At 43.1% G+C, this 27,867-nt stretch overlaps 2 protein-coding genes across 7 annotated transcripts; one reads left to right on the top strand and one right to left on the bottom strand.

Annotated features, from left to right (window-relative positions):
* Positions 1-805: 805 nt before the first annotated feature.
* Positions 806-6,593, bottom strand: SVBP (small vasohibin binding protein). Of its 2 annotated transcripts, none has more exons than XM_032494004.1 (3): positions 6,452-6,593; positions 5,587-5,736; positions 806-1,232 (listed from the first exon to the last, which is right to left on the bottom strand). In XM_032494004.1, exons 2-3 carry the CDS (start codon positions 5,698-5,700, stop codon positions 1,146-1,148), a joined length of 201 nt encoding a protein of 66 aa, XP_032349895.1. In that variant the 5' UTR covers positions 5,701-5,736; positions 6,452-6,593; the 3' UTR covers positions 806-1,145. The 2 variants fall into 2 exon arrangements, with proteins under 2 accessions (XP_032349895.1, XP_014410013.1); XM_014554527.2 differs by lacking the exon at positions 6,452-6,593 and adding an exon at positions 6,064-6,445.
* Positions 6,594-6,679: 86 nt separating this feature from the next.
* ERMAP (erythroblast membrane associated protein (Scianna blood group)) lies at positions 6,680-27,784 on the top strand. 5 transcript variants are annotated; one of them, XM_014554509.2, is made up of 14 exons: positions 8,127-8,709; positions 8,943-8,995; positions 11,273-11,406; positions 17,977-18,061; positions 18,300-18,638; positions 18,906-19,187; positions 20,683-20,799; positions 21,241-21,273; positions 22,280-22,312; positions 24,070-24,090; positions 24,895-24,915; positions 25,011-25,037; positions 25,131-25,157; positions 26,968-27,784. In XM_014554509.2, the coding sequence occupies exons 3-14, from the start codon at positions 11,296-11,298 to the stop codon at positions 27,690-27,692; spliced, it is 1,821 nt and encodes a 606-aa protein (XP_014409995.1). In that variant the 5' UTR covers positions 8,127-8,709; positions 8,943-8,995; positions 11,273-11,295; the 3' UTR covers positions 27,693-27,784. The 5 variants fall into 5 exon arrangements, with proteins under 5 accessions (XP_014409999.1, XP_032349889.1, XP_032349891.1 ...); XM_014554513.2 differs by lacking the exons at positions 8,127-8,709; positions 8,943-8,995 and adding an exon at positions 6,680-7,544 and having other exon boundaries at positions 11,285-11,406; XM_032493998.1 differs by lacking the exons at positions 8,127-8,709; positions 8,943-8,995 and adding an exon at positions 6,680-7,248 and having other exon boundaries at positions 11,285-11,406.
* The last annotated feature ends 83 nt before the right edge of the window (positions 27,785-27,867 follow it).

Consider the following 27,867-nt stretch of genomic DNA (forward strand, 5'->3'; position numbering starts at 1 on the left):
ATTTCCTGAGGCTTATGATGACAGCTCACTCCAAATCCCCGTTTCTCCAAAACACAAACTGAAAAATCCCCATTCAGCCCAAATTCAGTAGGACACTAGAATCTAATTACCATTTATGGGGATAATCTATGTAATGATTATCCTCAACTTTAACTTCGGCTTTGAAAAACACATTCTTCACAGTGGTAACAAGTTCCTTAATGCGAGTTTACTCCTAAAACACAAGCAGAGCAATGGGAACAGAAATCTCAGTGACTTCCAAGCAGCAGGGAGACAAAGGAGAGATGGGAATCACTTGAGATATTCTGAGTAGGAAAAGTACAGGTATTTCCAACATGGAGAGTAACGGGGGGGTGGCAGTGTTGGTTCTTGTGCCCCATCTGAGTGATCTGCCTCATTTCCATGCGTATTCTGCTTCTACGCCTGATAAGGTAGCCCCCCAAATGAAAAACCCAAAGTGCCTCAGTCCCCTCCCTCTGTTGGTACAAGCCTGCTGCTAGAGGTCAACATTCACAGGGTGACAGGAATCCCAGCTTCAAGCCTTTAAGCCTGAGTAGTGGCTCATGTGGGAGTAGAGATCACATATTTATACCTGTGTGGCTAAAGTTAGGCTCTGTAGGGTCTGCAGAGCTTTGGCCCCAGGAAGAATGAAATCTGGAAGCAGTCCTGTTCTTCCTCTCCTCTCCGCTCCCCTCCTGATGGAAAAACGGTTCCCTCTGCTCACCTCAACTTTTCCTACCTACTACATTCTTTTTGACTCCACTTTCTGTGGGTAGGGACTCCCAAACTAAAGTATGAGCAAACCAACATTTAATTAGTATTTTATTTGTACTTTTGGAGATTTACAGTTTCACAAGAAACACTAATTTTTTTTTTCAAACAATAGAAAAGGTTTAAAAAAAAGTGTCTATTGTCTTGGAAGAACAGAACAAGTCTCTTCAGCAAGCAATGGGCCAATTCAATTGGAGGAACCGGTGAAGCAGAAGTTACATATAGGAATTCAGATTTATCCAGTTTTAGGAATAACACAAATGTCTTCTTGCCTAGTTGTGTAAGGCTCCAAATGGGCCATCTCAGCTTAAAACTGGTAACAGGTTCACAAAGCAAGCCTCCAGGGTCCCATCTATTGTGAACACAGGGGTAGCTCATTCTCCAGGAGGCTGCATCTGTTTACAGAACTCATCAAACTGCTGCTGCTCCAGTTCTGTCATGACTCTGTTGAGGGCATAGATCTGAATGGGAGAAAAGATATGTTAGCAATGGAGACAGCTGCTCAGCGTACCTTCAGACACAACTGGCTGTGCCCTTTCAAAGTGCCAGAACTGCATCAGTAAAGCAGGGGCAGTGATAAAGGAACCGGAGGGGTAGATGATGTTAAGTCCACCGGGGAATCGGGAAAGAAGCTGGGAGGCAGGTGGCTTGATGTGGCCTTTAAAGCATCAGTAGGGTTTGAACAGGTAGAGATTGAGGAAGGGACATGAAAGGGGATGGGGGAGTGGATATTATGATTAAATAAATATAATGGAAAAGCACAGGATTACTTCTGGAAATTTCAAGTATGCTAATATGAAAGATATCATAGAGTGGGGTTTAGGGAGCTGGAGAAAGCAAGAAAAGTATGTTAGGGCCTTAAATGCCACGCCAAGGAATCTGGACTTCATCTGGCCAACTCTAGAGAACCAGCAAAGACAAATGTGCAGAGAAGCAACTTGATTCTATCTGTGCTTTGGAAAGATTACTCATGACTATGTGAGGGATGGAGTCTGGGAAGAGAGATTATCGGCATTTAGGAGACATCTATTACAACAGTCCAGGAGGAGGCAGGAGGAAAATGACCTAGGGCGGGCAGTTTGGGGGGTGGGAAGAAAACTGCAAGAGACATTCTAAGGTGAAAGGTAGTAGATAGAGTATCTACCTTATTGATCCCCTTGCAGTAATTAATCAATGCCCCGAAGTACCCGAAACACCATAAATCTTCCAGAAGAAAAAAAAAGAAGGGCCGTGTTTGTGTTAGGGGATGAAACTCGAGTAATCAAAAAGAAGAGAAGGGGAAAAAGAACTGAGAAATGAGACAAACAGAAAATACAAAATAAGAGCAGAAATTAATGAAAAAGCAACCAAATGTACAATAGAGAGTATCACCAAAACTGCAAAATGGTTTTTGAAAATACTAAAGAAAACCCTGTAAACCTGCCACAAGACTGGTCGGGCACAAACAGTACAAGAATTAAAAAGAAGACGTAATTGCTGATACAGTGGAGATTAAAACAAAACCTACGAGCTTTCTGTCAGTAAGTTGGAAAACTTAAAGATCAAAATTGACTAAATAGAAAGCTTGAATAATCCTATAATCTTTTCCCCCCAATTTAAACAATTGTGGTAAGATCTATAATCTTTGAGGAAAACGGAATTCCACACTGATGAAAATAGTTTCAAAACACAAATGATTCTCAAAAAGTGTAACACTGAAAGTTAAAATGGTCAAGTTTTATGTATATTTTACCATAATAAAAACAAATAAATTAATAAATTTGAATGGTTTAAAAAAAAGATTCTGAGTGAAGAGAGTCAGTCATGGAATATGGTAACATATATAAAGTTCAGAAACACGCAGGACTAGACAATGTATTGTTATGCTATAAAATATTATTTAGGGGTACACACAGAAAATAAATTAATATAGAACAGCAAGGGCATGATTAGCATAAAATTAAGGAAGGAGGGCACTGCTAGTGGGAAGGCTGGGGACGTGACCAGTGAGAGAGGCCCGAGGAGCTTCTAAGTTACTGGTCATGTTCTATTTCTGTAGTTGGGTGGTAGGTACAAGGGTGATTGTTTTATTCATCTTCTTTAAGTGCACACACATTTTATATTTATTATATATAATATTATTAAGTATATACATATATATGGCTGAGAAAGGAGAGACTCAAAATGGGTCAGGGGTCCAAGCCACAGAATGAAAGACTTTCAAGAAGGAAAGGGTCACCAACAGTGCCAAATGCTACTTCAACTGCCAAATGGGACTCTGCTCCCATTCACCCCTCACTTTCACATCTCACTTTCTGGAATATGGCATCTTTTCAGAACTGAATGGAAACTGTGTCTCTTCCTCCCCACAAGGGCTCTTGTCACATTCCTATCTTAGGAGATTGCATTCCAGGCAACACAGATAAAACATCAAGACAGCTGCGAGGCAAAGCAGGAAGCAAGGGAGGAAAGTCAGGAGACCTGTTCAGACTGCAGCCTGCCCTTCAATCCGTCACTACCTAGGGATTCTGGTCATGTCACTTCACTGTAAATGATGCTAACACCTTCTACCTTACAAGATCAGGTACGTTCTGTCTCCCTTCAAAGGTCAAAGTGGGAGCAACAATAATACAATAATCCTGATGTGAGGATTACATGTGGTCATGCCTGTGCAGGCTGGCCCTGTGCCTGGCACATCTGAGGAGCTCAACAAGTGCCAGCAGCTGCGGGAGTGCAGGTCCAATACGACATCTCAGCAAGTCAGCATAATTCACCTAGAGGCCGCACAGTAAGGCACAGGGACTCCCCGTAACAGTCGCTGCCATATCCAGGCGCTTTCCCCAGGCCCGGCCCTGTGCCTACTGCTTTACATACAACACTTCTGTTCTTTACCACGATCTTGTGAGGCTGATGTTACCATCCTCGTTTTACCAAGGAGGCATTGAGGTTCAGAGAGGTTCAGTAGCTGGTACAAGGGGACCTGGGAAGAACTGGAATTTACAGAGGAGCTGGGATTTGAAGTCAGACAAAGAAGTCTAACCTGTGGAACCTCATGGCAGGGTGTCATGTGAACAATGTCGTCAACAACATCTACTGCTGCAGTGTGCACAAAGGAGTTTCCTAGGGCTGTTTCTTACAGCGGCCCTCCAACTTTCACCAAAGCACGATGCAGCCAAATCATCTAGGGGCCTGGATCCAGGTGAGGACGGGGAGGTGAAGGAAAGAGGGGAACAAGCTGTTAGAACCGAGGTCCACAGCTCTCAGATGGTCTGCCTGAATCCAAAGGCAGTTTTCAGTTTATGAGTTAACTTCAAACACACTATTAAATTTACTTCTTATGTTTCTGTCGGCCTCCCCGACTGACTGCAAGCTCCATGAAGGCAGGGACTCTTCCCTGCCTGGTCCAGTCATGTATCTCATGAATGTTTGTTTAGTGAGTGGATCATATTAACAAAAATTTAAAGTCTGACACTATCAAGTGTTGGAAAAGAAGTGAGGAATGAGAAGAAGTGCAAACTTGTACAATTTCTTTGAAAATAATTAGGCAACATCTAGTAAATTTGAAAATGTACCCAATAATTCTACTCCTAGAATTTATGTATATGCCCTACAGGAATTCTAGCACATGTGCCAAAGGAGACAACTAAAAGGTTTTCACTTCCATATTGTCTGTAATAGCAAAAATTGTTATTTAAATGCCCTATAAATTATTTAAATATCCATCACTGAAGGCCTGGGTAAATGTACTAAAGTGGATTCATAAAACAGACTACTATAAGCAGTGCTGAGGAGTTAGCCAGATTCCTACACTGACAGGAATAGTTCTAAAAAACATAATGTAAGCAAAATGCAAAACAAAACATATGGAATTAATGTAAGTTTTAAAAAAATTTTTTGGGGGGGATGGTGGTAGTTAGGTTTATTTATTTATTTAATTTTAGAGGGAGTACTGGAGATTGAACCCAGGACTTCATGCATGCTAAGCACGTTCTCTACCACTTGAGCTATACCCTCCCCTCAATGTAAAATTTTTAAAACAAAAGAACACTGTATTGTTCAAGAATAGCTATTAATATATTTGAGTGTAAAAGTATAAAAAAACAGGGTTGCAAATAGGGAGAGGAAAAAGGGTATAAGACAGAAAATGGAAAAAGGGGACTTCATATTTATATGTAATTTTTATTGATCTTATTTAAGACTCCAGGCAAATATGATAAAATGTTAACCACTACCAATCTGGGGTGCTGAGTACCCAGGTGTTAGTTATAATGTTCTGTTTTTCTGTATTTTTAAATCTCTGGGGAAAAAAAGGGAAACAAAACAAAAGAGGGAAAAGACTGCAGCAGACTTTTTTTCTGATATTAAATACTCAAATCAAATACATAAACAGCCAAGTTGATTTTAGGTGCAGAGTGAACAAAGGAACACAGTGCTGTGTGTAGAGCTTAGGACTCTACTTCCTGGTTATGAGCAGCTACTCTCCAGACCAAATTCAGAACATCCGTACTAGGGGATGTCTGACACCTGCTCTCTCTCTCACTCCCTTACAGGACCCCTTCTTTCTGTTTTCTTCCTTCCCTCAGGTCCCTACCACAAAAGCTCTGCACCAGGAGTCATCTGGAGACCTGGTACTGGTTGGTCAGGGTTCTGACACTTGGCATGTGACTCTGAGCTGCCACCTCTTCATCAGGACCTGAGTGATCTCCTCTGGAAACCTGGGAGAACACCTGTTTTGCCTGGAAGCAGGTGGGGCTCCCCATCACAGCTCTCCTCTCCTATTTCTCTATTCCAGCATCATCTCCAGCAGAGTACAGGTAGATACCTCCCTAATCTCACCTCTGCTCTTTGTCTTTGCTTCAGCTCCTGCTGGGCTGATTTCTGCTTGGCCTTCTCAACTCTGCTGACAGGCTCTTTAACTTTGGATTTTTCTTTCCGTGCAGGTGGATCCATGACTTGGCTTCTGAGCGCTTCTTAGTCAGCTCTGACCTGTATAGCACAGAAGGAGGCTGATCTAAAAAACGAAAAAGAAAGGACGAAGGAACGAACTGCCTGTCATTCGCCTAATATCCTACCTCAGCCCCTTCCTTTGGCAGGTGGGGCAGAGGGACCCGGGGGAAAGGGCACACTGCATTGGAGTAAGACCTGAGTCTCACTACCACCACCACGCTGCGCGTCCCTAGGCAAATCTCCTTCCCACTCTGAGCCTTAGTTTTCTCTATCTGCAAAATGGAACTACAGTCCACTCCCTGGACCCCTTCCACGAGCTGCCCTGTGAGGACCAAACGATAAGAGTCCTGTGAAAGCGGTTCATACACTGTGGCGCGCCGCATCCAGGGTGGGTCTGCTAGAATTACGAAGCCACCGCGGCCCAGGGGGACCAGCCGGCCGAAGTCCAGGCAGGACCGCGGGGACCCGAAACTCGCTGTCTCCGGCCTTCGGTCCAGCGCTCTCCCACCCCCTCCCTCCCGGGCAGCTACCGCCCGGCTAGGCCGGCCGGGCCCGCCCTCCGCCGCCGCCCCGCCCTGGGCCCAAGCCCGGCCCCGGGGGAGCGCCTCGCCCGCCGCTGCCCTCTTCCGGTGCAAAATGGCGGCGGGAGGCGGGCGACGCCCGGGAGTCGGCGCCTTCCCTCCCCAGCCTCGGGGCCCGGGGCCCCGCCGTGTCGCGGACAAGGCCCCACGAGGGGACCCTAGCCTTTCCCTACCTCCGGGTCTGGAGTCCAGAGCCCGCCGCGCCTGGGATTGGGCGGGGACGGGGGCGCGACGGGGCGGGGCCCGGAGGCGGGGGGCAGTCCGGCGCGCCGAGGCCCCGCCCACAGGAAGGACCGCGCGTGCGCAAAGCGGCGGTCCGGACGCCCGGGAGCTGGCGCTGGGGCTGGCGCTGGGGCTGGCGCTGGGGCTGGCGCTGGGGCTGGCGCTGGGGCTGGCGCTGGGGCTGGCGCTGGGGCTGGAGTGGGTGGGAACGAGTAATAAAAGCTTTTCCCGGGATTATATTCTCGGGTAGCTGCTCGGCCTTGAAGGGTGAGATCTGAAACCTGGGACTAGAATTGTAGCTTTCTAAGCCTCAGTTTTTAATTCGAAAAATAGGAATGGTGATTGCCGCCTTCTTGATTTAGGAGCTTGTTAGGAAGGTCAAATGAGAGCCTGTTTGCCACAGTGCTTTGAAAAGGAAATAGTGAGAGAAGTATAAATAGCCAATATAAACAAAGGGAAATGTTCAGGTTCACTCATAATCAATAAGTTTACAATGACAATTTTTTACAATTACAATTTTATAATTATTTACAATAATTTTACAAATAAAGATACCTGGCTATCATTTTTCATTTATTAGATTAGCAAGGATTGGACAAAATGGTAGATAAATGCTTTGACAGAAATCTTGCTCAGTCTAGTAAGAATAATGACAACAACAACAATAATGCTACCTGTCTTCTGGGCTTTATTATATTCCAGGTACTCTTCTTAGAGCTTCATATTTATTACTTATTTATTCCTCATAGTAAGTACGCATAATAATGTACGTCCATAATAATATTATTGTTCCCATTTTGCAAATAAGTGAACAGAGGCACAGAGACGTTAAGTAACTTGTCCAAGGTCACACAGCTAGTAAGTGCCCCAACCAGTATTTCAGCCAGGATTTAGGATAGGACAATGGCCTGTCCAAAGGAAAACATGTTCAAGGCTGCTCCTTTTGTACGTCTAAGGACTGGGCAAGAATTGAAACAAAGGATGGATTCTAAGCAACAGTGAAAGTGTAGCCCGGATGAACACTCAAACATTTTCAGTCAAAGTGTAAGTGGTTACAACCTTTTTGGAAGCCAGTTTAGCACGGCATGTCAGAAGCCTTGAAAATAAGCACAACCCCACAAAAAGACAAATACTGCATGATTCCATTTCTGTGAGATACCTAAAACAGTCAAACTCTTAGAAAGTAGAATAGTGATTGCCAGGCACTGGGGGAGTGGGGGAAAGGGGAGTTGTTCAATGGATGTAAAGTTTCAGTTTTGCAAGATGAAAAAGTTGTAGACATCAGTTGCAAAACAATAGGCATATAGTTAATACCACTGTTATTACCACTTAAAAATGATTAAGATGGTAAACCTTTCTAAGGAGGAAACTATCAACAAAATGAAGAGACAACCAATGGGAGAAAATATTTGCAGTCGATATGAACAATAAGGGGTTAATATTCAAAATGTATAAACAGCCTATACAACATAACTTCAAAAAAACAAACAACCTGATTAAAAAATGGGCAGAAAACCTGAACAGACATTTTCCCAAAGAGGACATGCAGGTGGGCCAACAGGCACATGAAAAGATGCTCAACATTGCTAATCATCAGAGAAATGCAAATTGAAACCACATGGGATATCACCTCACAACTGTCATCATGGCTATCATCAAAAAAAAAAAACAAACAAAAAAAAAAACAACAAAACACACACACACAAATAACAGGATGACGAGGATGTGGAGAAAAGGGAACAAGAGTCTGTTTCAGAAATCTTGACATAATAGTGTATTTTACATTTGCATCACGTTGTACAATTTATAAAGTTTAGATTACAGCTGGAGACAGGGCAGGGATCTTTGGAAGGCTTTAAAAAAAAAAAAGACTAAAATGACTGGATGTAGGGAATGAAGGAGTGGAAAAGCCAAACTGGAAGACTGGAAAAAGTGGGGAGCCACTGATAAAAGTGATGTTATCATAAGTTGTCTTGGGAAAAGATGAGGAAGAGGATAAGTTAGAAGTGTGTGTGTGTGTGTGTGTGTGAGACAGAGACACAGACACAGACACAGAGTCAGTTTACCCTTTAAATTATCCTAACTAAATAATCCCATCTCTTTTCCTGTGCTGAATCCCCTGTCTCCTGGATCTTTCTGTTTGTGGTTTATTTTCTCATTATGGAGGATCTTATTCTCCAGTAGCTTCCTCAGAAGAGGTTCATGAAAGGTAAGTTTTTGAGACCTTGCTTGCCTAAAAATGGCTTTATTTTGCTCTCACACTTGACTGACAGCTGGGTGGGGTACAGATTTCCAGATTGGGAATCACTTTCCCTGAGAATGTTAAAGGCATTGATCCATCATCATCTAGCTTCTCATGTGGCTAGACTCTTGAAAAGTCTGAATGATTTTGATTTCTGTTACTTCCTGTGTAATTTTTATTTGTTCATTTGTTTCTGGAAGCTTTTAGGACATATATCTTTCCTTCATCGTTGGTGTCCTAAACCTTCATCATGGTAAGTGATAATATAGGTCTATCATTCATTGCACTAGGGACTCATTGGTTTCTTTCAATCAGGAAACATAGTCTTCAATTCTGAGAAATTTTCTGTGTGTTAGATTGTCTGGTTTTTTAATTCATCTTTTCCCTCTCATTTTCCATCTCCCTTTTTTTTTTTTTTACTTTAACTTTTTGAGACATTTTCCTGAACTTTATCCTCTGATTTTTCTGTTGAATTGGTTTATTTCTATTATAAAATTTTAGTTTCCAAGAGTTTTTCCTGTTTCCCTGACTTTCCTTTTGGTAGCCTCTTGCTTTTGTGTTGTGGATTCAGGATCTTCTTTATTTTGCGTTTCTGAGGATATCAGTTGTAATTTTCTGCCACTTTCTACCACTTCCTAGATTGTCTCCATTGTTTATTTTGGTCTCTGGCTTTCAAGTTGGAGACTTTCCTCAGATAATAACAATAGCTACCATTTATTGGGTGTAAAGAACTGTTCCAAATATTTTTACATGCTTTAACTAATATAATCCTTACACCCAGTGAGGGAGTTACCATTCTTAGCTTCAATTTACCAATAAGGTACAAACTACTATGTATAAAATAAATAAGCTACAAAGATATATTGTACAGCATAGGAAACATAGCCATTGTTTTATAATAACTCTAAATGGAATATAAGTTAAGAAAAGTGACTGGCTTATTTCTCTTTCTAAGCATTCTAATGTATGAGGCTATGATAAAATTTTAAAAAGTCAATTTCCTGAGGAAAAAAAAGACATGTAAAAAAATTTATAGTAAGGAAACAGAGACAGAAAGGTTAAGGCTCTCATCCAGGTCACAAAGCTCAGAAGTGAACCTGAATTTGATCAAACCTCCAGCTTTCCAGTTTACATGAAATATGAGAGATGGAGAAATAAATAATACTGCAAGAAAGCAATTGACCCAGTTGAGAATGAGGGACATTGTACAAGACAAATTACCATGAATCAAAGGTATAAGGAAAACTTTTAAAGGAAGGGCAGAGGAATCATTATGGAATAAAGACACTTAGGAAGTTTAGCCACAAAATGCAATGTATGTACTTTGTTTGGATTCAGGTTTGAGCAAACCATTAGTAAAAAGACATATTTGACACCACTGAAAACATGTGAACATAGACTGGCTATCAAATTCTATAAAGGGATTACTGTCAATTTTGATAGGTGTAGTAATGGCATGAAGTATGTATTTGTCCATGTGCCTTAAAAATGAATGAGGGCCCCAAAGAGATTTAGTTTACATGGGTTATATTTTTTGAAATTTGCCATATTAGGAATTAAAACTGAGATATTTAAATTATAACCTCATTTAAGAACAAAAATAATAAACACATTACATGTCAACATACCATGTTTTATGAAAAACAACTATTTTCTGAAACAAGAAAATAGAAGAATGTTTTCCATTTCTGTAAGTCCTTTAAGTGTCTGGCTTAACAGACGACAGCTATTAGCTCATACCAGTTACTGCATTCAATTGGGAAGTGCATGTACGGTTGACCCTTGAACAACGTGGGTTTGAACTACCTGGGTCCACTTAAACGTGGATATTTTTCAACAGTAAATACCCAGTCCGCGAGTCTCAGCTACCCTGAAATTGGGTGAGCTGAGGAGACATGGTGTGAGCCATCACCGGTGTCTGCTAGACTGAGAAACTAATGTTGAGTGAAAAAAGGAAAACACAGGGAGGGTATTACATATGATGTGCTCCATCTTTATAAAGTTTAAAAATACATAAAAGGATACAATTATGGATCTTATTAATATAAAATTGTGGCTATTCTGAAAGCAAGGTAGGAGGGAAAGCGTTTATCACATGTTGGGGGCAGTAAGCAAGTTTGTTTGTCAGAAAGCACACATCAGGGTGCAGCTGGAGATAAAGGTGGTGAGTTATAGAAGGTGGCTAACTGGTGGTTCTTTGAAACCGATCTTCAGTTTTACTCTGATTTAGAAAGGAAAGAGAAGCAAGCTTTTCAGAAAGGGTGTGATAGGATCAAAATGTATCAAAGGCAATCACTTTGCACTTAGCTTGGGAGGGAAAGGGAGCTGAGGGGCAAAGGCCCTTTACCTCAGTGGCACTGGAAGGCTCCCTCACTCTTAGGAAGCCTCTTTTTGCTCAGTTTCTTTATCAGGGGCAGGCAGGCAGGGTGTGGCTTGCTGGGGTATAGGGACACTGGAAGGGAGTCTGTGGGGCAGAGGAAGCCCCTGGCTGAGAGCTGCCAGCATCAAATAAAAGATGAACTTTCCCCAGGCCCACCTGCAGAGCCCTTCCTGATGCTTCTGCCTGATGCCTGCCTGATCTCCCTGAGTGGGCGGAGGGATGGTTCCAGCTTGGAGACGCCAGCTCAGCCGGTGACGGACAAAGGGCCCCCAGCTCCAAAGGTGGTGAGTCCTCCTCCCTCTCTCCTTTCTCAATTCTTCCTAGTTCTTGGACTTTCTCAGGATCCTCAGGTTCGTTGGAGAAGCTATCCCCTTTCTCCATACTCACAAGAACATTTTAGAGGATGAAATGAGGCAACAGGAAATGAGGGGCATGAAAGGGGACAAGTAACTAGGAGGCTTGATCGGCTTTGTCTAAAGACTCTTCTCTGGTAGCACTGTCATCACTGTTAAGCATCAGAGCCATCACTTTCTTAGCCCTCACTCTCAGCCCTGTCCTGAGCTCTGTGCTTTCAGACGGATCATCTGTAGATTCCCAGGATCCTCTTAAGCTGCTTGGAGTTATCAAGGGAACTTCCGTTGCATGTTTTTTATGATTTAGAAGTTTTTGAAATTAAACTATTTCAAACTTAAATGTAAGTGACTTCCTATGGGAAAAAATATTTCCAACATGTATAGTAGAAAAAAAGATGATAACTATGTGAAGAATTTTGTAACCCATTTCAGAGACAAATGCCCAAATAGAAAAATGGACAAAGTATAAAGGCAGGTAATGGACAAAGTCCAAATAAGAAACGAATAATCAAAGAAATACAAATTAGGGTTCACAGGTGCTGCCAGTCTCCTAAGGTTGAGTCCAGTGTGGAGGGGAAAAAAAAAAGAAATACAAATTAAAATGAAACAGCATTAATTATTTTTAAAGAGATAACGATTTGGTTACTCATTAAAATGACAAAAATTTTTTAAAATGACAGCAGTGATAGCAAGGTTGTGGAGAAACAAACAGTATGATACATTTTGGTAAATTGATATGACCTCTCTGGAGGGCAGTTTGGCAGTGCAAATGAGAAGTCTCACCATTTTAAAGATGGGAAACTCAAGGCCTAAGAGTTTAAGTGACTTCCTTAAATTTACAAAGTCACACAATTAGGGACCCAGCCAAGACTAGGACTAAGCCTTATAACTTGGCCCTCAATCTACTCACTGCCAATTGTAGCAAAGCTTTGAATAGCAATGCATTGGGAAAAACACTAAATATCCTATAATATGGAATTATTTTTAAAATTCTTGCATATTCATCATGGAACATTGAAATCATTAAAAGAATATTGGAATGGCATGGGAAAATGCATCAAGTTCTTGGTGAGAATGTTGGGTATCAAAATAATACATACAGTGTAGTCCTACTTTTTAAAAAGGTTGTATACATCCATGGAAAAAATATCTGAAGAACCATTTTCTCTTTGGGTGGAGGAATTACAGATGATTTAAAACATTTTTGTCTTTTTTTCTTGTAATTTCCAGATTTTCTATAATAAGTAGGATAGAAAAAGCAAAAATTTTATTCAGTAAAAACTGAAAGATAGCTGAAATGCCATGGGGCTATCCTGGAGGTGAGTTGGAGCTGGCTGATGGGTGGGAGCCTGTTGGGACAAGGAGTGCCCATCCCAGAGGGTAATGTGAGGGGCTCCCAGAGTTGAGGGAGTTAGAGGCCAAAGACTAGGGGAGATAGTGAGAAGAGAGGGCTTTTAGTTCCTTCAAGTAGGATGGATACAAGAAAAAATTAAAATTCTAGATATGGCAATGAAAAAATACATGTAATGATTTTCGGGACCTGGTGTCCTACAGGTGACTTACAGCAAAAGTGGTACCTAGACAGCTGATGATGGAAAACTCTTAGTCACCATCTGTTTACCTTTTTACTTTTTCAGTCTTTTTCTTCTACCCTGTTTCCCCTCTGCCATCATTTAGTTTCCTCTCCCGTTCTTTGGTTTCTTCTCCCCATCTGATCTGGAAACTTCCATCAAATACCATGGTTCTCCCTCCCCATTGCTCCACCCACTGAAGGCTCTCTCAGAAATAGAATCTGACTAATCCTCCTCTTAACTCAATAGTTTTGTAATCTGAAGCATTAAGTTTCCAAATTAAGTGATTTCTAGCGGAGAACTGAAAGTAGGACACTCTTGAAATATTGTTTTTCCTTTTCACGAAGCAGAATTATAGCACATTGGAGCTGGGAAGGAATTTGAAACTTCATCTAGTCAAAGTTCTTTGATTAAATAAATATTACTTTTGCTAAATTTAGTTTTGTGTTACACATTTTTCATCAATATATTACACTTTATTAATAAGTTGGGAAATAGAGATGAGAAAAATCGCCCATGTTTCCACTACTTAGTTCCTTTCTTACACACCTTAATGTAGTTATAGTCATTGTAAGTATATTATTTTGTGTTTTGCCTCTAACACATCATTATTAGTTTTCACTTGCAACATAGTCTTGATGAATCATAATTTACTTAGTCACTTCCTTACTGATGTACCTGTCGATGGTCCAGTTTTTCACTACTATAAAAATACTGCTGAGGTCATGTAAACTTTTATATTTCATATTTTTTCCTTAGAGTAGATTTCCAGAACATTTCTTACTGGATCAAAAGGCAAATACATTTCCTTACCTCTTGTTACTTCCCAATTTAGAATGAACTCAGCAAATATAAGTGAATTTCCCATTTTCAAGATGAAAACTCAGGGCCTAAGAGTTTAAGTGACTTGCTCAAAGTTGCAAACCAAGGACCAAGCCAAGACCAAAACCAAGCCATCTGACTCCAGTCGTCAGTCCACTAGGGATATAAGCCTTTCTTTTGCCATTTGGTTTTATTTAGTCTTAGATTCTTTTTTTTTTTTTTTTTTAACATTTTTTATTGATTTGTAATCATTTTACAATGTAAGCCTTAGATTCTTGTGGGTGTTATCACCAGCTTGCTCTCTGCTCTTTTCAGATGACATTATGATTAATGGAATTTCATCAGCTTTAATGAAAAAGCTAAGGTCTCATATCTCACTGGTCACACTCTACCCAATGACAGCAAAATACATGAAACGTTTACCAAAATAGAGCATATGCTAGCACATAAAACAAGTCAATACATTTAAAAGGATCCAAGTCATACAAAGTATGTTTTCTGGCCACAACAGAATTAAATTAGAAATAACAGAAAGTCATCTTGAAAATTTTCTAATATTTGGAAAGTAGATAACACATCTCTAAATAGCCTATAGGTCAAAGCAAAACTTAAAAGGGAAATTAAAAAGTGTTTTGAATGTAATGAAAATGAAAACCACTACGTATCAAAATTTGTTGGCTGCACTAAAGCAATACCTAAGGAGAAACTTATGGCTAAATGACTAATAACTATATTAGAAAAGATGGCTAATATAGTCATCTGTATTGTACTAAATGACAATATTAGGAAAGAAGATCTCAAATCAAGGACCTGAGCAACAAGGAAAAGAGCACTTTAAACCCAAAGTAAGCAGAAGAAAGGAAGTGATAAAGATCTGAGCAGAAATTAATACAATAGAAAACAATCAATGAAACCAAACCTGGTTCTTTGAGATCAATAAAATTGATAAACCTCTAGTCAGACTAATCAAGAAAAAAGAGACATAAATGACCAATATCAGGAATGAGAGGGGGTGACATCACTACAGTTTCCACATATAGTGAAAGAATAATAAGGAAATATTATGAACATAGTTATGCCAACTAATTAAACAAATTGAAAGACTCGAACTACCAACAATCACTCAAGAAGAAGAAATAGATAACCTGAATTACCCTGTATTTATTAAAGAAATTGAATGTTAGTTACAAACCTTCTCATAAAGAAAACTGAAGGCTCAGGTGCTTTCCTGGTAAGTTCCATCAAAAATTTGAGGAAGAAATAATATTAATGCTGCACAAACTCTTCTAGAAATTTAAAGAGGAGGGAGCACTTCTTATTTCATTCTTTGTGACCAGCATTACCCTAATTGCCAAAATTAGAAAAAGATAATTACAAGAAAAGTACTGACCCATATCCTTCATGGACATAGAGGCAAAAATTCTTAAAATTTAATTTTGAAATTTTTTTTTGAGTTTTTTGTTTGCTTTTTGTTTTGAAAGGGAGGTAATTAGGTTTATTTATTTATTTTGGTAGAGGTAGTGGGGATTGAACCCAGGACCTTGGGCATGCTAAGCATGTGCTCCACCACTGAGCTATACCCTCCCCACTAAAAATTCTTAAAATTTAAAGAAATTTTATCTGAAGGTATATAAAACAGATACTATTTCATGATTGACTGTGGTTTACCCCCAGAATACAAAGTTGGTATAACATTGAAAAAAATGAATATAATTTACTATATTAACAAACTAAAATTAAAAACCATTTGTATAAAATAAATAAGCTACAAGGATATACAGTACAACACAGGCAATATAGACAATATTTTATAATAACCATAAATGGAATATAACTTAAAAAAATTTTGAATCACTATGTTTTACAAATGAAGCTTATATAATATTGTACATCAACTGTATTTCAACAAAAAAAGGGAAAATTGTAGGATCATCTTCATAGATACAGACCTATCATTTGACAAAATGAACATCCATTCTTGATAAAAACTCTCAGTAAACTAGAAATAGAGGGAAATTTCCTCAACTTGATGAATGGCATCTATGAAAATGATGTGGCCATCATTAAACTCAACGGTGAAAGAAGGGCTGTTTCCCCTAGGATCAGGAGAGAACCAAGGCAATAAGACAAGATAAGGAAATAAAAGACATTCAGATTACAAAGGAAGAAGTAAGACTGTCTTTATTCATAGACAATACAATCTTTTATGTAGAAAATCCTATGCAATCTATAGAAATGCTACTAGAACTTGTAACTTAGCTTATCAAGGTCACAGATATAAGACAAAATATACAAAAATCAACTGTATTTTTACATGAAAAATCAGAAATTAAAATTAATAAATTACTACCATTTATAATAACATCAAAATATTAAATACTTAGTAAATCTGACAGAAAACACACAAGATCTCTATACACTGATAACTATAAAACACTGCTGAAAGAAATTGAAGACCTAAATAAGTGGAGAGAGAAGCCACATTTATGAGCCACAGCACTCAATATTGTTAAGGTGTCAGTGGTCTCCAAATTGTATCATGTATGTTGAGCTTTAGGAAGTGAAATTATGTTTTACATTTATCAGGGGAACTTTCTTCATAAAGTTCCACCTTCCACCCTAGTTACCTAACTTCTCTTGTTCAGCTTCTGAGTAGCCGGTAACCTGTAGGAAAGTGGCAGGGATAGAGGCAGAGGGAAAAAAAAGAAAGAAAGAAAAGAAACATAAAAAAAAAAAAAAAGCATCCTAACTGTAATCCTAACTTTACCATGTCCTAGTGTTACGTTGCCATTTGTAACACTGGGGGATTTGAGGCGTGTGTTATATGCATCATGATTTAAAAACAAAACCAAACAAAACAGCCTTAAACCAGTGTGCTGTTTGCCTTGAGAAAAACAGAATTGGAAATGTGTTCAAAGCTTGAGTTCCTCTTCAGTTTCCCAACCTCACTTTGACAGGCCCACCTCTCCCAAGCTTCATTTTGCCCTATCCTCAGACCTACAGGGTCCCACCCTGATGACCTCTATAAAAAACCTCCTCTTTGGAAATGATTTCAAATGTCAGAGAGAATTTAAAAGACAAGTTCTCTCTTCTTCGAGTGTTTGCATTTAAACTTTTCCCCGGGGGTGGCATGAAAGATTTGTTTCCCACTCAAGGAATTTCAGTCTGTAGCAAGTAGGAGGGGAAAAGTTGTAGGAGGGAATCCTTTAGGGTCTCCCTGTGGTGAATGCACACAGTGGCCCACACTTCCCAGGGATGATCGTCCTCTTTCAGTTTAGTAGTAACAACAGCAATGCACTTAACTGGGAGCTTGATCTGCCAGGCGTTTGTGGCAAGTGCTCTACGTACGTCATCTCCTTGAACCCTCACATTCAGCTGTGAAGAAGGTTCCCCCTTTATACATTAAGAACTGAAGGCTCAATGATGTTGTATAACTTTTCCAGGGACACAGAACTAGTACCAGGTGGAGCTAAGACTTGAACTCCAGACGCTGAGTTTGTAGGATTAGTGCCTTCATGATGCAATGCCTTGGTTTGTTGTTTCTCAAGTGTCAGACTTGAAAGGCTGTCAGGGAAGAGCTCCAGGCTGTATTATGGATCCACGATTGGCTTGCAACAGGTGCTTCCCAAGCCCAGCCTGGGACACTAAATGCAAAAAGAGGCCAATACTCGGTGTCTACCTGGCTAGTTTTGGGTATAAGTTCTCATTCTTTCAGACTTCTCCTGATGCCTTCTAGAGCACACTGTCTTGCCATCTGGTCCTCACTCATCTCATCTCCACCATCGTTCTCACTCATGGCATTTAGAGACTTAACCATGATGCCAACCTCTGTGTTGAGCACTTAGCTCCTTCAGTCTTCACAATAATCCTGCCAGGAGGCACAGTTATTTTATGCATTTCAAAGATGGAGAAACTGAGTCTCAGAGAAATTGTCACAAGGTTACATGGAAGTAAGTAGCAGAGCTGGAATTCAACACCTGGTCTGTGTGTTTCCAGAGCCTACCCTTTACAGCCTCCATCTCTGCCCCACCTCCTAGGTGGTACCCTTTCTCACATCAAACTTGCCAATCCTTTCTGATGTCTCCCTGTGTCTGTCCTCCTAGTCCAGGTGAAGATGGCAAGTTCCTCTCGCTCCTGGCTCTCCAGATGCCTCATCACACTCGTCTTCCTCCAGCTGCCTTTGCACGTGTCGGGTAAGAGTTTCAGAACCTCTCTTTCCCTTTCTGGGACATCTGACAGAGGTGTTCCAAGAATAAAGAGGCCTGGCCAGAGGCCTTGTTTCTTCTTGGGTTCTGTTCTTCCCCCAGTGGTTTCCAATGCCCTACCCAGGAGCTGTCCTTCCCCCAAATATTCCCTCGCACCTCGGTTGCCAAGCTTTCTCTCCCATCTCTTCCAAACCGCCTTGCCCCTTTTTTCGTTCGCACCGCACAGGGGATGCCGGCCAGTCCCACGTGGCCCCGCTAGGGGGCACAGCCGAGCTGCTCTGCCCTCTCCCGCTCTGGCCCGTTACCATACCCTCCGATGTGAGGTGGCTGCGGACCCCGGGGCTGGGTCTCTCCCAGCTTGTTCACGTATTCCGGGAAGGGAAGGACCTGGAGGAAGGCGTGATGCCGGAATATAAGGGGAGGACGGCGTTGGTGAGAGACGCCCGAGAGGGAAGTGTCACTCTGAGGATCCACCATGTCCGGCTGGAGGATCGGGGGCGGTACCGATGTCAGGTCCAGATCGGAAACCTGAGTCGAGAGGGCACCGTGACGCTGCAGGTTGCAGGTTAGTCATTATTCAAGGGGGACTGAGGTGGCCCCAGGATCTGAATCATGGGATGCAGTTGCTGCTAGATGTAGATTTGGAAAGGTACTAGGATGAAGCCAGAGACTGTCTCCTGTTGGAAGATCAGCGAAGGAGAGGGCAGGCATTCAAGTGCCTTTATCAGCCGCCCCTCCTTCCCCGCTCAGCACCGAAGGCTGTGGGAGCGAGAAGAGGGCTGGGGCGGGGAGCGCCCTTGCCCAGGACATGCCCAGCGTCTCTCCTCTTCAGTTCTAGGCTCCGACCCTTACATCCACGTGGAAAGCTACGACGCTGGATGGATCCAGCTGGTGTGCAGGTCGGCGGGATGGTTCCCAAAGCCTTGGGTCCAGTGGAGAGACCCTCAGGGCAGGGTGTTTCCATCCCTGTTGGAGACCCATTCCCTGGACGAAGCTGGCCTCTTCCGAGCAGCGGTGTCCAACAGAGTCAGGGACAGCATTCTGGGGAATGTGTCCTGCACCATCCGCAATGGGGCGCTCGGCCAAGAGAAGACCACAGCCATGGTCATAGCAGGTAAACGCAGGCTGGAAGACAGGCTTGAAACCCCTGGTGGTTTCAGAGAAAACTCCTATGTTGGTGGAAACTTCATTAAGCATTTTTGAATATTTAAAATTCCAGGAATAACACGTTTATTGTAGAAAAACTGAAAAAATACAGAACATTTTAAAGAAACCCCAAAAGTTTATAATTTCCTAAGTTGGGGAGAACCACTGCTCACATTTGGGGACATTTCTTTCAAGAGTTTTTTGTGTGTGTGTGTATCTGTGAGAGTCCCTGTGTTTATATATATGCATTCTTCCACCCAGGTTTATTTTTTGACCCATCCACTTACAATGCCATGAGCATTGTTCACCCACGTCCTTAAGTAGTTCTTTGCAGTGTGATTTTTGAAGGCTGCATAGTATTTCATTGTGTGGTTATAGCATAATACAATTAATCAAAGTCCTATTTCTGGACATCTGGATGGTTTTCAGTTTCTCCTCACATTATAATTAATGATGCAATGAATATCTTGGCACATATTTTGGGAAGTGATTCTGATTGTTTTCTTAAAGTGTTTTTCTGGAGGTAGAATTAGTGGGTCAAAGTGGGTGTGACTCTTTTAGACCCTTGGAACAGGGAGCCCTGTGGCAGAGCAGAGCGGTTTTAGAGTCAAGACAGACAGACAGTGGTCTGGGGTCCCGGGTGGGGTGGGGTCATGGACCTCTGCCAATCCCTTTTTTCTTTTCTCCCCCTGCCCCCCTCCCTTCTCTTACTTTTGCCACTGCCTTTCACTAAGTGCTAAGCACTTTACATGCCTGATCTCGTCAAATCTCCCGACCACCCAACGGGACAGGGTTCCTCACCACCCCCATGTTGCAGATGGCAAGCCAGGCTCCGAGAGCCTCCATCTCTTGCTGAGGGTCATGTGGTACTGAGCAAGGGCTCACATCCAGCTTAAGCTCTTTGCCACTTATCACAGAGCCTCTTCTGCTGCTTTTTTCACCTCTATTTCTTCTTTCCCCTCTCCTTTCTCCGCTGCCTAGACTTTCAGCTTGCTGCTGGAGCACCACAGAGATGATTTTGCCCCTGCAGACAGGGCTCAGGGCAAAGAGGTTGCTGACTGCTGTTCTACCTCAGAGTGAGGATTTGAAGGGGAAGTGGCTGGGTGCTCATGAGAAGGCTGTAGGGGATTCCCAAGGAAGCACCTCCAAATCTCCAGTCTCTGGGGAATTTTTCCATAAAGGACAGGATGAGATTGTGGTTGAGAAGCCAAGTTTGACTCCGTGTCTTTGGGCAGGACCACTGAAAGCAAACCTGAGAGAGAAACATCTCACCTTCAAGTCATCCCTGGTCATCTGGGGTTTGAATTACAGGAGAAGCAAAGAGCCTCACTGACTTGGCTGGGGGCCTCTTTGTAGAGGTGATGGAAGCAGTTAGGAGGCACCTGCATGACCTGCCATGTGAGATGGGACCCCGGGAATGGGAGAAGCTCTCAGAGGGTGGTCATGGGTGGTTTCTGTTTCAGCCCCGTCTCCAGCGAGGTTCTCCTCATCAGAAGTGGCTCTTGCTGTGATCCTGCCTGTCCTGGGGCTTCTCATCATTGTGGGCGTTAACTTCATCTGGAAGCAAAGAAAATCAAAAGGTAACTAAGTAGTAAGGCGGCCCAGGCTGGCAGGAAGTGGGACTGTGGCCTCTCTAGGAAAAGGCCAGGAGGAAGCAGACATAGATGGGACAGTTATCTGTAGGTTGGCTGGGAGACTGGTAGAGCCATGCTCTGGGGACCTACACTGCAGAGGGGATCAAAGAACGTGAAATTGTGAAATCTCATCTTTTGAGAAATTAGAAAATAACACATCATGCCAGCTGTCTAATTAATTAGGAAACCCAATTCTACCCATTGGATAAAACACTCATAAATATGGTACCATTTCACAGAATCTCATTGTTGCAAAGGTCACAAACCCACAGTGACAAGGAGCAAAGTCCTAGTTAGGTGGCTTGCTGTCCCTGGACAGTTCTGCCTGTTAGAGAAGGCCCTCCCTCAAACTGAGCTGACAGCTCTTTCTTTCTCTCTCCCTACCAGAGGAGCTTCTCTATGAACAGGTGATGGAGGTAGGTAAGTGTCCCAGGCTGGGTGGGGATGTTTCTCTGTTTTGTTCATTTGTGTGTCCCCAGAGCCCACGAATCTAAATCCTGTACCCGAAAATCCCAGCATCTGCTGTCCTTGGTGGTGACGGTGGTTGTGGTGGTGGGGTCAAAACCCACTGTTTCCAGTTTCTGCTGACTCTTGTACTAGCTTGCCTTCCAATATGCGTGGTGATTTTGCCTGTGAGCTCATGGTTTGATCTTACGCTGGAGGAGCTGTGCAGACCTAATGCGGGAGATGCTTTATTCATTCAACAAATCATTGATAGCTGTCTACTAAGTGGTGCAGACTACACCAGATGCTGGGAATACGGTGGTGGATGAAAGACAACACAGTCTTGGGACTTTCAGTCTAGCCAGGCATGTATACATGAATTCAATAACTACACAAATAAATGTGTACAAATGCCACACATGGATGTTCTGAAGGCTGGGAAGACAGTGACCAGGTGGAACCAACCAGCCAGACCTCAGGGATGGAAGGGGAGTCCCCGGAGGAAGTGCTGTTTGATCTGGAGGACGGACATGCATTGGAGGAGAGGGAATAGAAAACCATCCGCAGCAGAAAGAAGAGCCTGAGAAAGAAACACGGTGCAAAAGTGAGGGGAAAGGTGGCAGAAGGTGACGCTGCAGATTTAGGCAGGGCCAGTATGAGAGGCTTGTAGACCATGTGAAGGGTTTTCGTCTTTCTCCGCCAGGCAGTGGTGAAGCTGTGAAGGGGCTCTCCCGACCAGAATCGTGTTTCAAGAAGCTCTCTCGGGCTGCTGTGTTGAAGGAGACCAGAGGGAGCAAGACAGAATGTGGGGGCCATGGGGGCTGCTATCTTGGCATCCAGATGAGAGATGATGAGGGCTGGATCAGCGGGTGGAGGTGGAGATAGAAGCTGACAGGTTCAAGAGCCTGTCAACTCAATAGGAGGCAGGGACCCTCAAGGTAATGGCTCAGAATTTCATTTTCTTTTACTTTTCTTCCTCTAGAAAATCTTCTCTCAGCCCATGCAAAAGAAAAAGGTAATTATATGTCTAGAATAAGGGGCAGTGAACAAATAATGTATTTTTCTCCTTCTACGTAAATGCTGAGAGTCTTATTATATATACATTATATGTGTGGTGTATGTATACACACACACACACCCCATATATATATCCTCTGTCAATATTACTGGAATTTACTTTCCAGTATCAAGGGGGTCATAGGGTTGGTAGCAGTGGGTGACGGGATGCCCTGGTCAAAATTTTTAGGTCTGGATTATCATGAGCTCCCTTCATTAGCCTTTCTCCCAGTCACCTAGAAAGAATATCTATATACTACTTAAAATATATTAAAATAGTCCTATGGGATGGATGAAAATCTCAGGGGTCCATGCAACCTTTGCTTTGAGAGAGGCGGTGTGATGCAGTGGGAGGGTCACAGGCTCTGAAGTCAGCAACACCTGGCTCAGATCTGCCATTTACTTCACTCTCTGAGCTTTGGTTTCCTCGTCTGTAAAATGGGGCTTCTAAGTCCCCTCACCTGATTATTTTCAGGATGAAAAAGACAACTTAAAAAAAACCCCCAAAACCTCCTATTACAGTGCCTAGACCCTTTCCCTTATTGCCATTTTGTCTTCATTAATTGAATGTTTGCTCTGGGCCACTGAGGGTAAAAGCTACCTCGAGTCCCAGAGAACAGGCAGGGCTCTGCCCTTTGAAAGTCTAGTTGTGAAGGCATGTCACTGGCTCAGAAACGGCTCCACATGCAGTGATTTCGGCACTTCTTCCCTCCCCCCTTCACACCTCCTCCAAGCTGGTAAAAATGTGCACACCTCAGGGACTCAATCCGTTCTGTCCTAGAAGGGAAGGAACAGTGTGGTGTAGGGGTGAAGGCTTCCGACTAGGAGTCAGACAGACTTGGGTTTGAATGCTGCCCCCTTGGCTACTCGCTAGCTGGATGATCTGGACAAATTGAATGTCCTGCTGAGCCTCAGACCACCACTCTGTAGAATGAGAATAATAATTACATGCACCTCACATGGTTGAGAGGATTCGGGGCCTAAGTCATAAGAACAGGACACAAGATGTGGAAGCTGTTGGTAGGGGGAATGGTAAAAATAAACCAAAGACTTCCTAGGGGCCGTATCATATTCAAGTTCACTGCCCTGAAGCCTAACACCTAACCCATGCCCAGCCCTTAGCACGGGGCCTGGCAGTGAACTCAAGTGTCTAATTTCAGCTCTGTGGCAGGGCCAGTGCTAAGGGGAAGTGTGGGTGGATGACCCTTCCAGAGAAGCTGCAGTTACTCCACCAAAGCACAGATGCATATACCCATGTGCCCAAACCTCCTGGGGTCTCCAGGTTTGTGTTTCTCTGCTGTTCTTTGCGGGGGGGGCGGGGGGGCGTCACTATAGAGGTAACGGAGCATGTCAGTAAGTCAGTGGTAGGCTTTCAGCTCGTTTTACACCACAGATGTTACAAACAGTCATAAACGGGCAGCAAGGCATACACTCACGGACACCCAGTTACAAACAGAAACACCCATATGGACAGCAGAGATGAAACCAGACAGACAAAAGGAAGGGAAGAGGAACCCCAAGTTCCGGGTAGTCCAGGCCATCTGCAAAGTGGCATGAGCACCACTGTACTCCCCGGCCTGCCCTTTGGAAGATGTGATGAGGGGCTGACAGCATCAACACCATCCCTTCTGCTGTGAGGGGACGGAGTGATGGTCCTTCCTGGGCTCTGGCGATAAAGCGGCAGGACGGGCTCACTTGTGTCTCTCTGTTTTTCAGGAAGGCTCCGAAAAGCCCTCAGTAAGTTCTGCTCCTCGTCCATTGTGCAGACCTTCTTCTGCTGACGACTTTGCTTTAGATTGAGAGTCTCAGATTCACCTCCTGGGGCAGAAGAGAGGGGTCAGGTCCATGAGTGTTGGGGATTTCTTGGCTCTCTAAGGCCTCTTTTTTTTTCTCGAGTAGTCCCCCATCCTCTTTCCTGTGCAATTGTTACCTAGTCTCTAAATGGGAAACGTTTTAGCAAGAAGAGAGGTTCCTCCCATAGGTGAAGCCATCTGGAAGACCCTTCTGTCACTCAGGCATGACGTTCCCCTAGGTGGGACCCAAGGTAGATGGATCCCCATTACACTGAATTAAACTGAGTATGTGGAGTGGTGCCTCTCCACCCTTTCATGCATGAGAACCTCCTTATAACAACAACAAATCCTCAGACATGTGGCATGTCTGCTTTATTTCACATTGAGAAATAAACATAAGAAAATCTCATGGAAATTCAATGATCATTTTAAATGAACTTATACTTTATTCTTCTCCCACGACATCTTCACAAGTTTATGTTGCCATCCCTCACGTGTGTGACATGTGTTGTTTGTTCAGTCTGCCGGTCAGGTTTGGTTCCCACAGGAACTTGCTGACCCTCTGCAGTATCTCTGGGGGCCCCTGTTCTGCGGCGGTGAGCCACTGCTGTTGCAAAGTCACTGTCATGGGGGAAGTTCAGGGTATCACCTTGAGGATCTGATCTGGGAATGTGGTTGGGATGGAACTGTAGCATCACAGGAATTAGACGCCCTTGTTTTGATTTGTCTGACTGTTTTTATTCTTTAGAGAAACTCCGGAGTGATCTGAGTAAGTTCCCCTGTTCTTGTGACTTCCACACCAGCTTATCTCCTGTTGATTCGACTTCCAGTGATAGCTCATTCCCCTTGTTTCTTCTTTTGTAGAGTTGAAAAGAGCAGCAGCAAACTCAGGTGAGATGCACTTTCCCTGCTCCCCGCCCTGCCATCCTCACCAGCAAGTCTCCATTTCTCGTCGCTTTAACAACCCCTTTTTCTGTCTTTCAGGCTGGAGAAGGGCTCGGCTGCACTTTGGTAAGTTACACCAGTCAAACTGATCCACATTTTAGAGCCCATTGCTCTGTTCTTTTGGAATGCAGACTGTAATTTAAAGAATTTTTAATCAAATTTGTTTACCTGCTCATCAAATTTTTAAAAAACTTTGTGCTTTTGAGAAGGTCACTCTTAGATTCAGAAAGTCACCCCTCTTTTAGAACACATAAATATTCCATTTGATCTTCTTGTCGGTTTTCTACAAATTTTGAGATTCTTTTCTTAAGTTCATTGGTTATTCATATTTTATCTTTGTGGCTTGTCTGCTCCTGTCCTACTCTGGCTACTTTTTTGATTTGTGAAGATTTTTTTTTTCTGTATTCACTCTGTCATGTTTTTCACAAAATATTTTTCTGAGCTTTTCATTTGCATTTTAATTTTCTTATCCTTTTTTTGATGCATGAGTGTTCCATTTTCCGGTAGTCAAATCTATCCATTTTTTCCTATGTAGTCTCCTCTGTGCTTTCAGGGTGGGAAGTCCTTCCTTTCCCGCTACTGGGTAAATAGCTGGTGCTCCTGTCCCTATCTACACGTCTGCCGCATCCTTCTTTCTCTGAAGATCAGTTTCTTGGGGGGGGAGGATGCTGATTGAGATTCTCAGAGAGGGGAGTGAGTTGGGCAGATGCCTCAACAAAGGAGACTATGAAAAGTTTTCATAGTTTTATTTGAAAAGATTTGCACATCTCTTTTCAATTTATTCCTAAATAGTTTGCATTTTTTGCTGCTGTTTGAATGAGACCTGTTATTTTCACTGCTTTCTGTCCTTCTCTGCTTTCCGGGCTGCTCATCCCCCTTCTGTTCACAGGGCTTTCCTTCAGGCAGGGGCAACAGAATCAATGAGTCGGCATCTGTGGCATTCTGGGAACTCAAAAACAGTTCTCACGCTCATAACCTGGCTCATTCCCACGACTTCGACTCAGTTTGCATTTCTTGGATTTAACTCTCCAAGAAGAGCTTCTTATCTCTACTTGGGGAAGGAGGGAGACTCATGGTGACCCTCATATATCCACAATTTTAAGGAATAATCCTTCTCTCTATATTAACATTTTAAAACGAGGATTATAAGCAATAATTTTACCTAAGAAAATGAGCATCACACTCAGTACGTGAATGAGGCACTCTCTCATCCATTGGCTCATTAGATCTGCACAACAGCTCTACAACATAGGTGCTGCTATTATTCCCACTTTATAGATAGAGAAAGTAAAGTCTGGTGGGGGGAGGGTATTGCTCAGTGGTAGAGCGCATGCTTAGCATGCACAAGGTCCTGGGTTCAATCCCCAGTACTTCCATTAAATAAATAAATAAATAAATAAATAAATAAATAAATTTAAAAAAACATAATTACCCCCCCAAAAAAAAATTAAAAAAAAAAAAAAGAAACTAAAATTTGAGGATGGATAACAAGTCCAAGTTCACATAACTAGCATGCGGCAGAGCTGGACTCAAGCATCCTATCTGGCTTCTGGTCTAACATCAAAGTCTGTTTATGAGCATACATTTGGTTCCTTTGGGCCGTCAAAGACAAAGGCAGTATTTTCTAAGGATCAAGGCAGCTTCACAGACAGCTGAGAAACTTTTCTCTCTTTCACATAATACACTACCAGTAGATCTAAGAGACTGGAAGACAGTTTTCTTTGGTTCCAGGACACATGGAGGATAGGGCACCATGAACTAAAATGGGCCAATGACAGTGGTTGCAGACCTAGAGATTTTTATTCCCTCCATAACTACCCAAAGATCCCTTGAGACTGAGACTTCCCAAACCTCATCTCTCTGTGGCCCTCTGCAGTGGCGGTGACCCTGGACCCAGACACAGCGCATCCCAAACTCATCCTGTCTGAGGACCGGAGATGTGTGAAGCTTGGAGACACAAGGCAGCCCTTGCCGGACAACCCCCAGAGATTTGACTTCATCGTCAGTGTCCTGGGCTCTGAGTACTTCACGGCCGGCTGTCACTACTGGGAGGTGTATGTGACAGACAAGACCAAGTGGGCCCTCGGGGTGTGTAGTGAGTCCGTGAGCAGGAAGGGGAAGGTCACCGCCTCACCCACCAACGGACACTGGCTCGTGCGACAGAATTGTGGGAATGAGTACGAGGCCCTCACGTCCCCGCAGACCTCCTTCCGCCTGAAAGAGCCCCCGCGGTGCGTGGGGATTTTCCTGGACTATGAAGCAGGAGTCATTTCCTTCTACAACGTGACGGACCAATCCCACATGTTTACTTTCACCCACAGTTTCTCTGGTCCCCTTCGCCCTTTCTTTGAACCTTGCCTTCATGATGGAGGGAAAAACACAGCACCTCTAATCATCTGTTCTGAACTCCAGAAACTGGAGGGATCAACTGTGCCCAAGCCAGAAGACAAAGGCCATGCTAATAGAGATGTTGCCCTGAAGGTGGACCCTTCCCTGCTCGCTGCTCAGACTCCGGAGCTCTTCCCACTCAGAGACAGGATCCTGTCCTGGCCCTCTGACCTTGGCCCAGCCCTTCAAGGACTTAGGGTTCCTTCTTTTTAGGGACGGACCTCATTACCAGCCCAGTGCCCTGGATTTCAGTCTCCTGGCCCAGCACCTGCTTCTGGAACATCTCTCTTTTCCTCCAGTCCAGACTCTTTTGTGATTCCTTTTGTACCACCTTCCTCCCACGGCTCAGTTCTAAACTCTGTTCTCCTTCTGGGGACTTGCAACTCCC

Source organism: Camelus ferus, chromosome 13 (genome assembly GCF_009834535.1).
Source record: "Camelus ferus isolate YT-003-E chromosome 13, BCGSAC_Cfer_1.0, whole genome shotgun sequence".
Taxonomy (NCBI): domain Eukaryota; kingdom Metazoa; phylum Chordata; class Mammalia; order Artiodactyla; family Camelidae; genus Camelus; species Camelus ferus.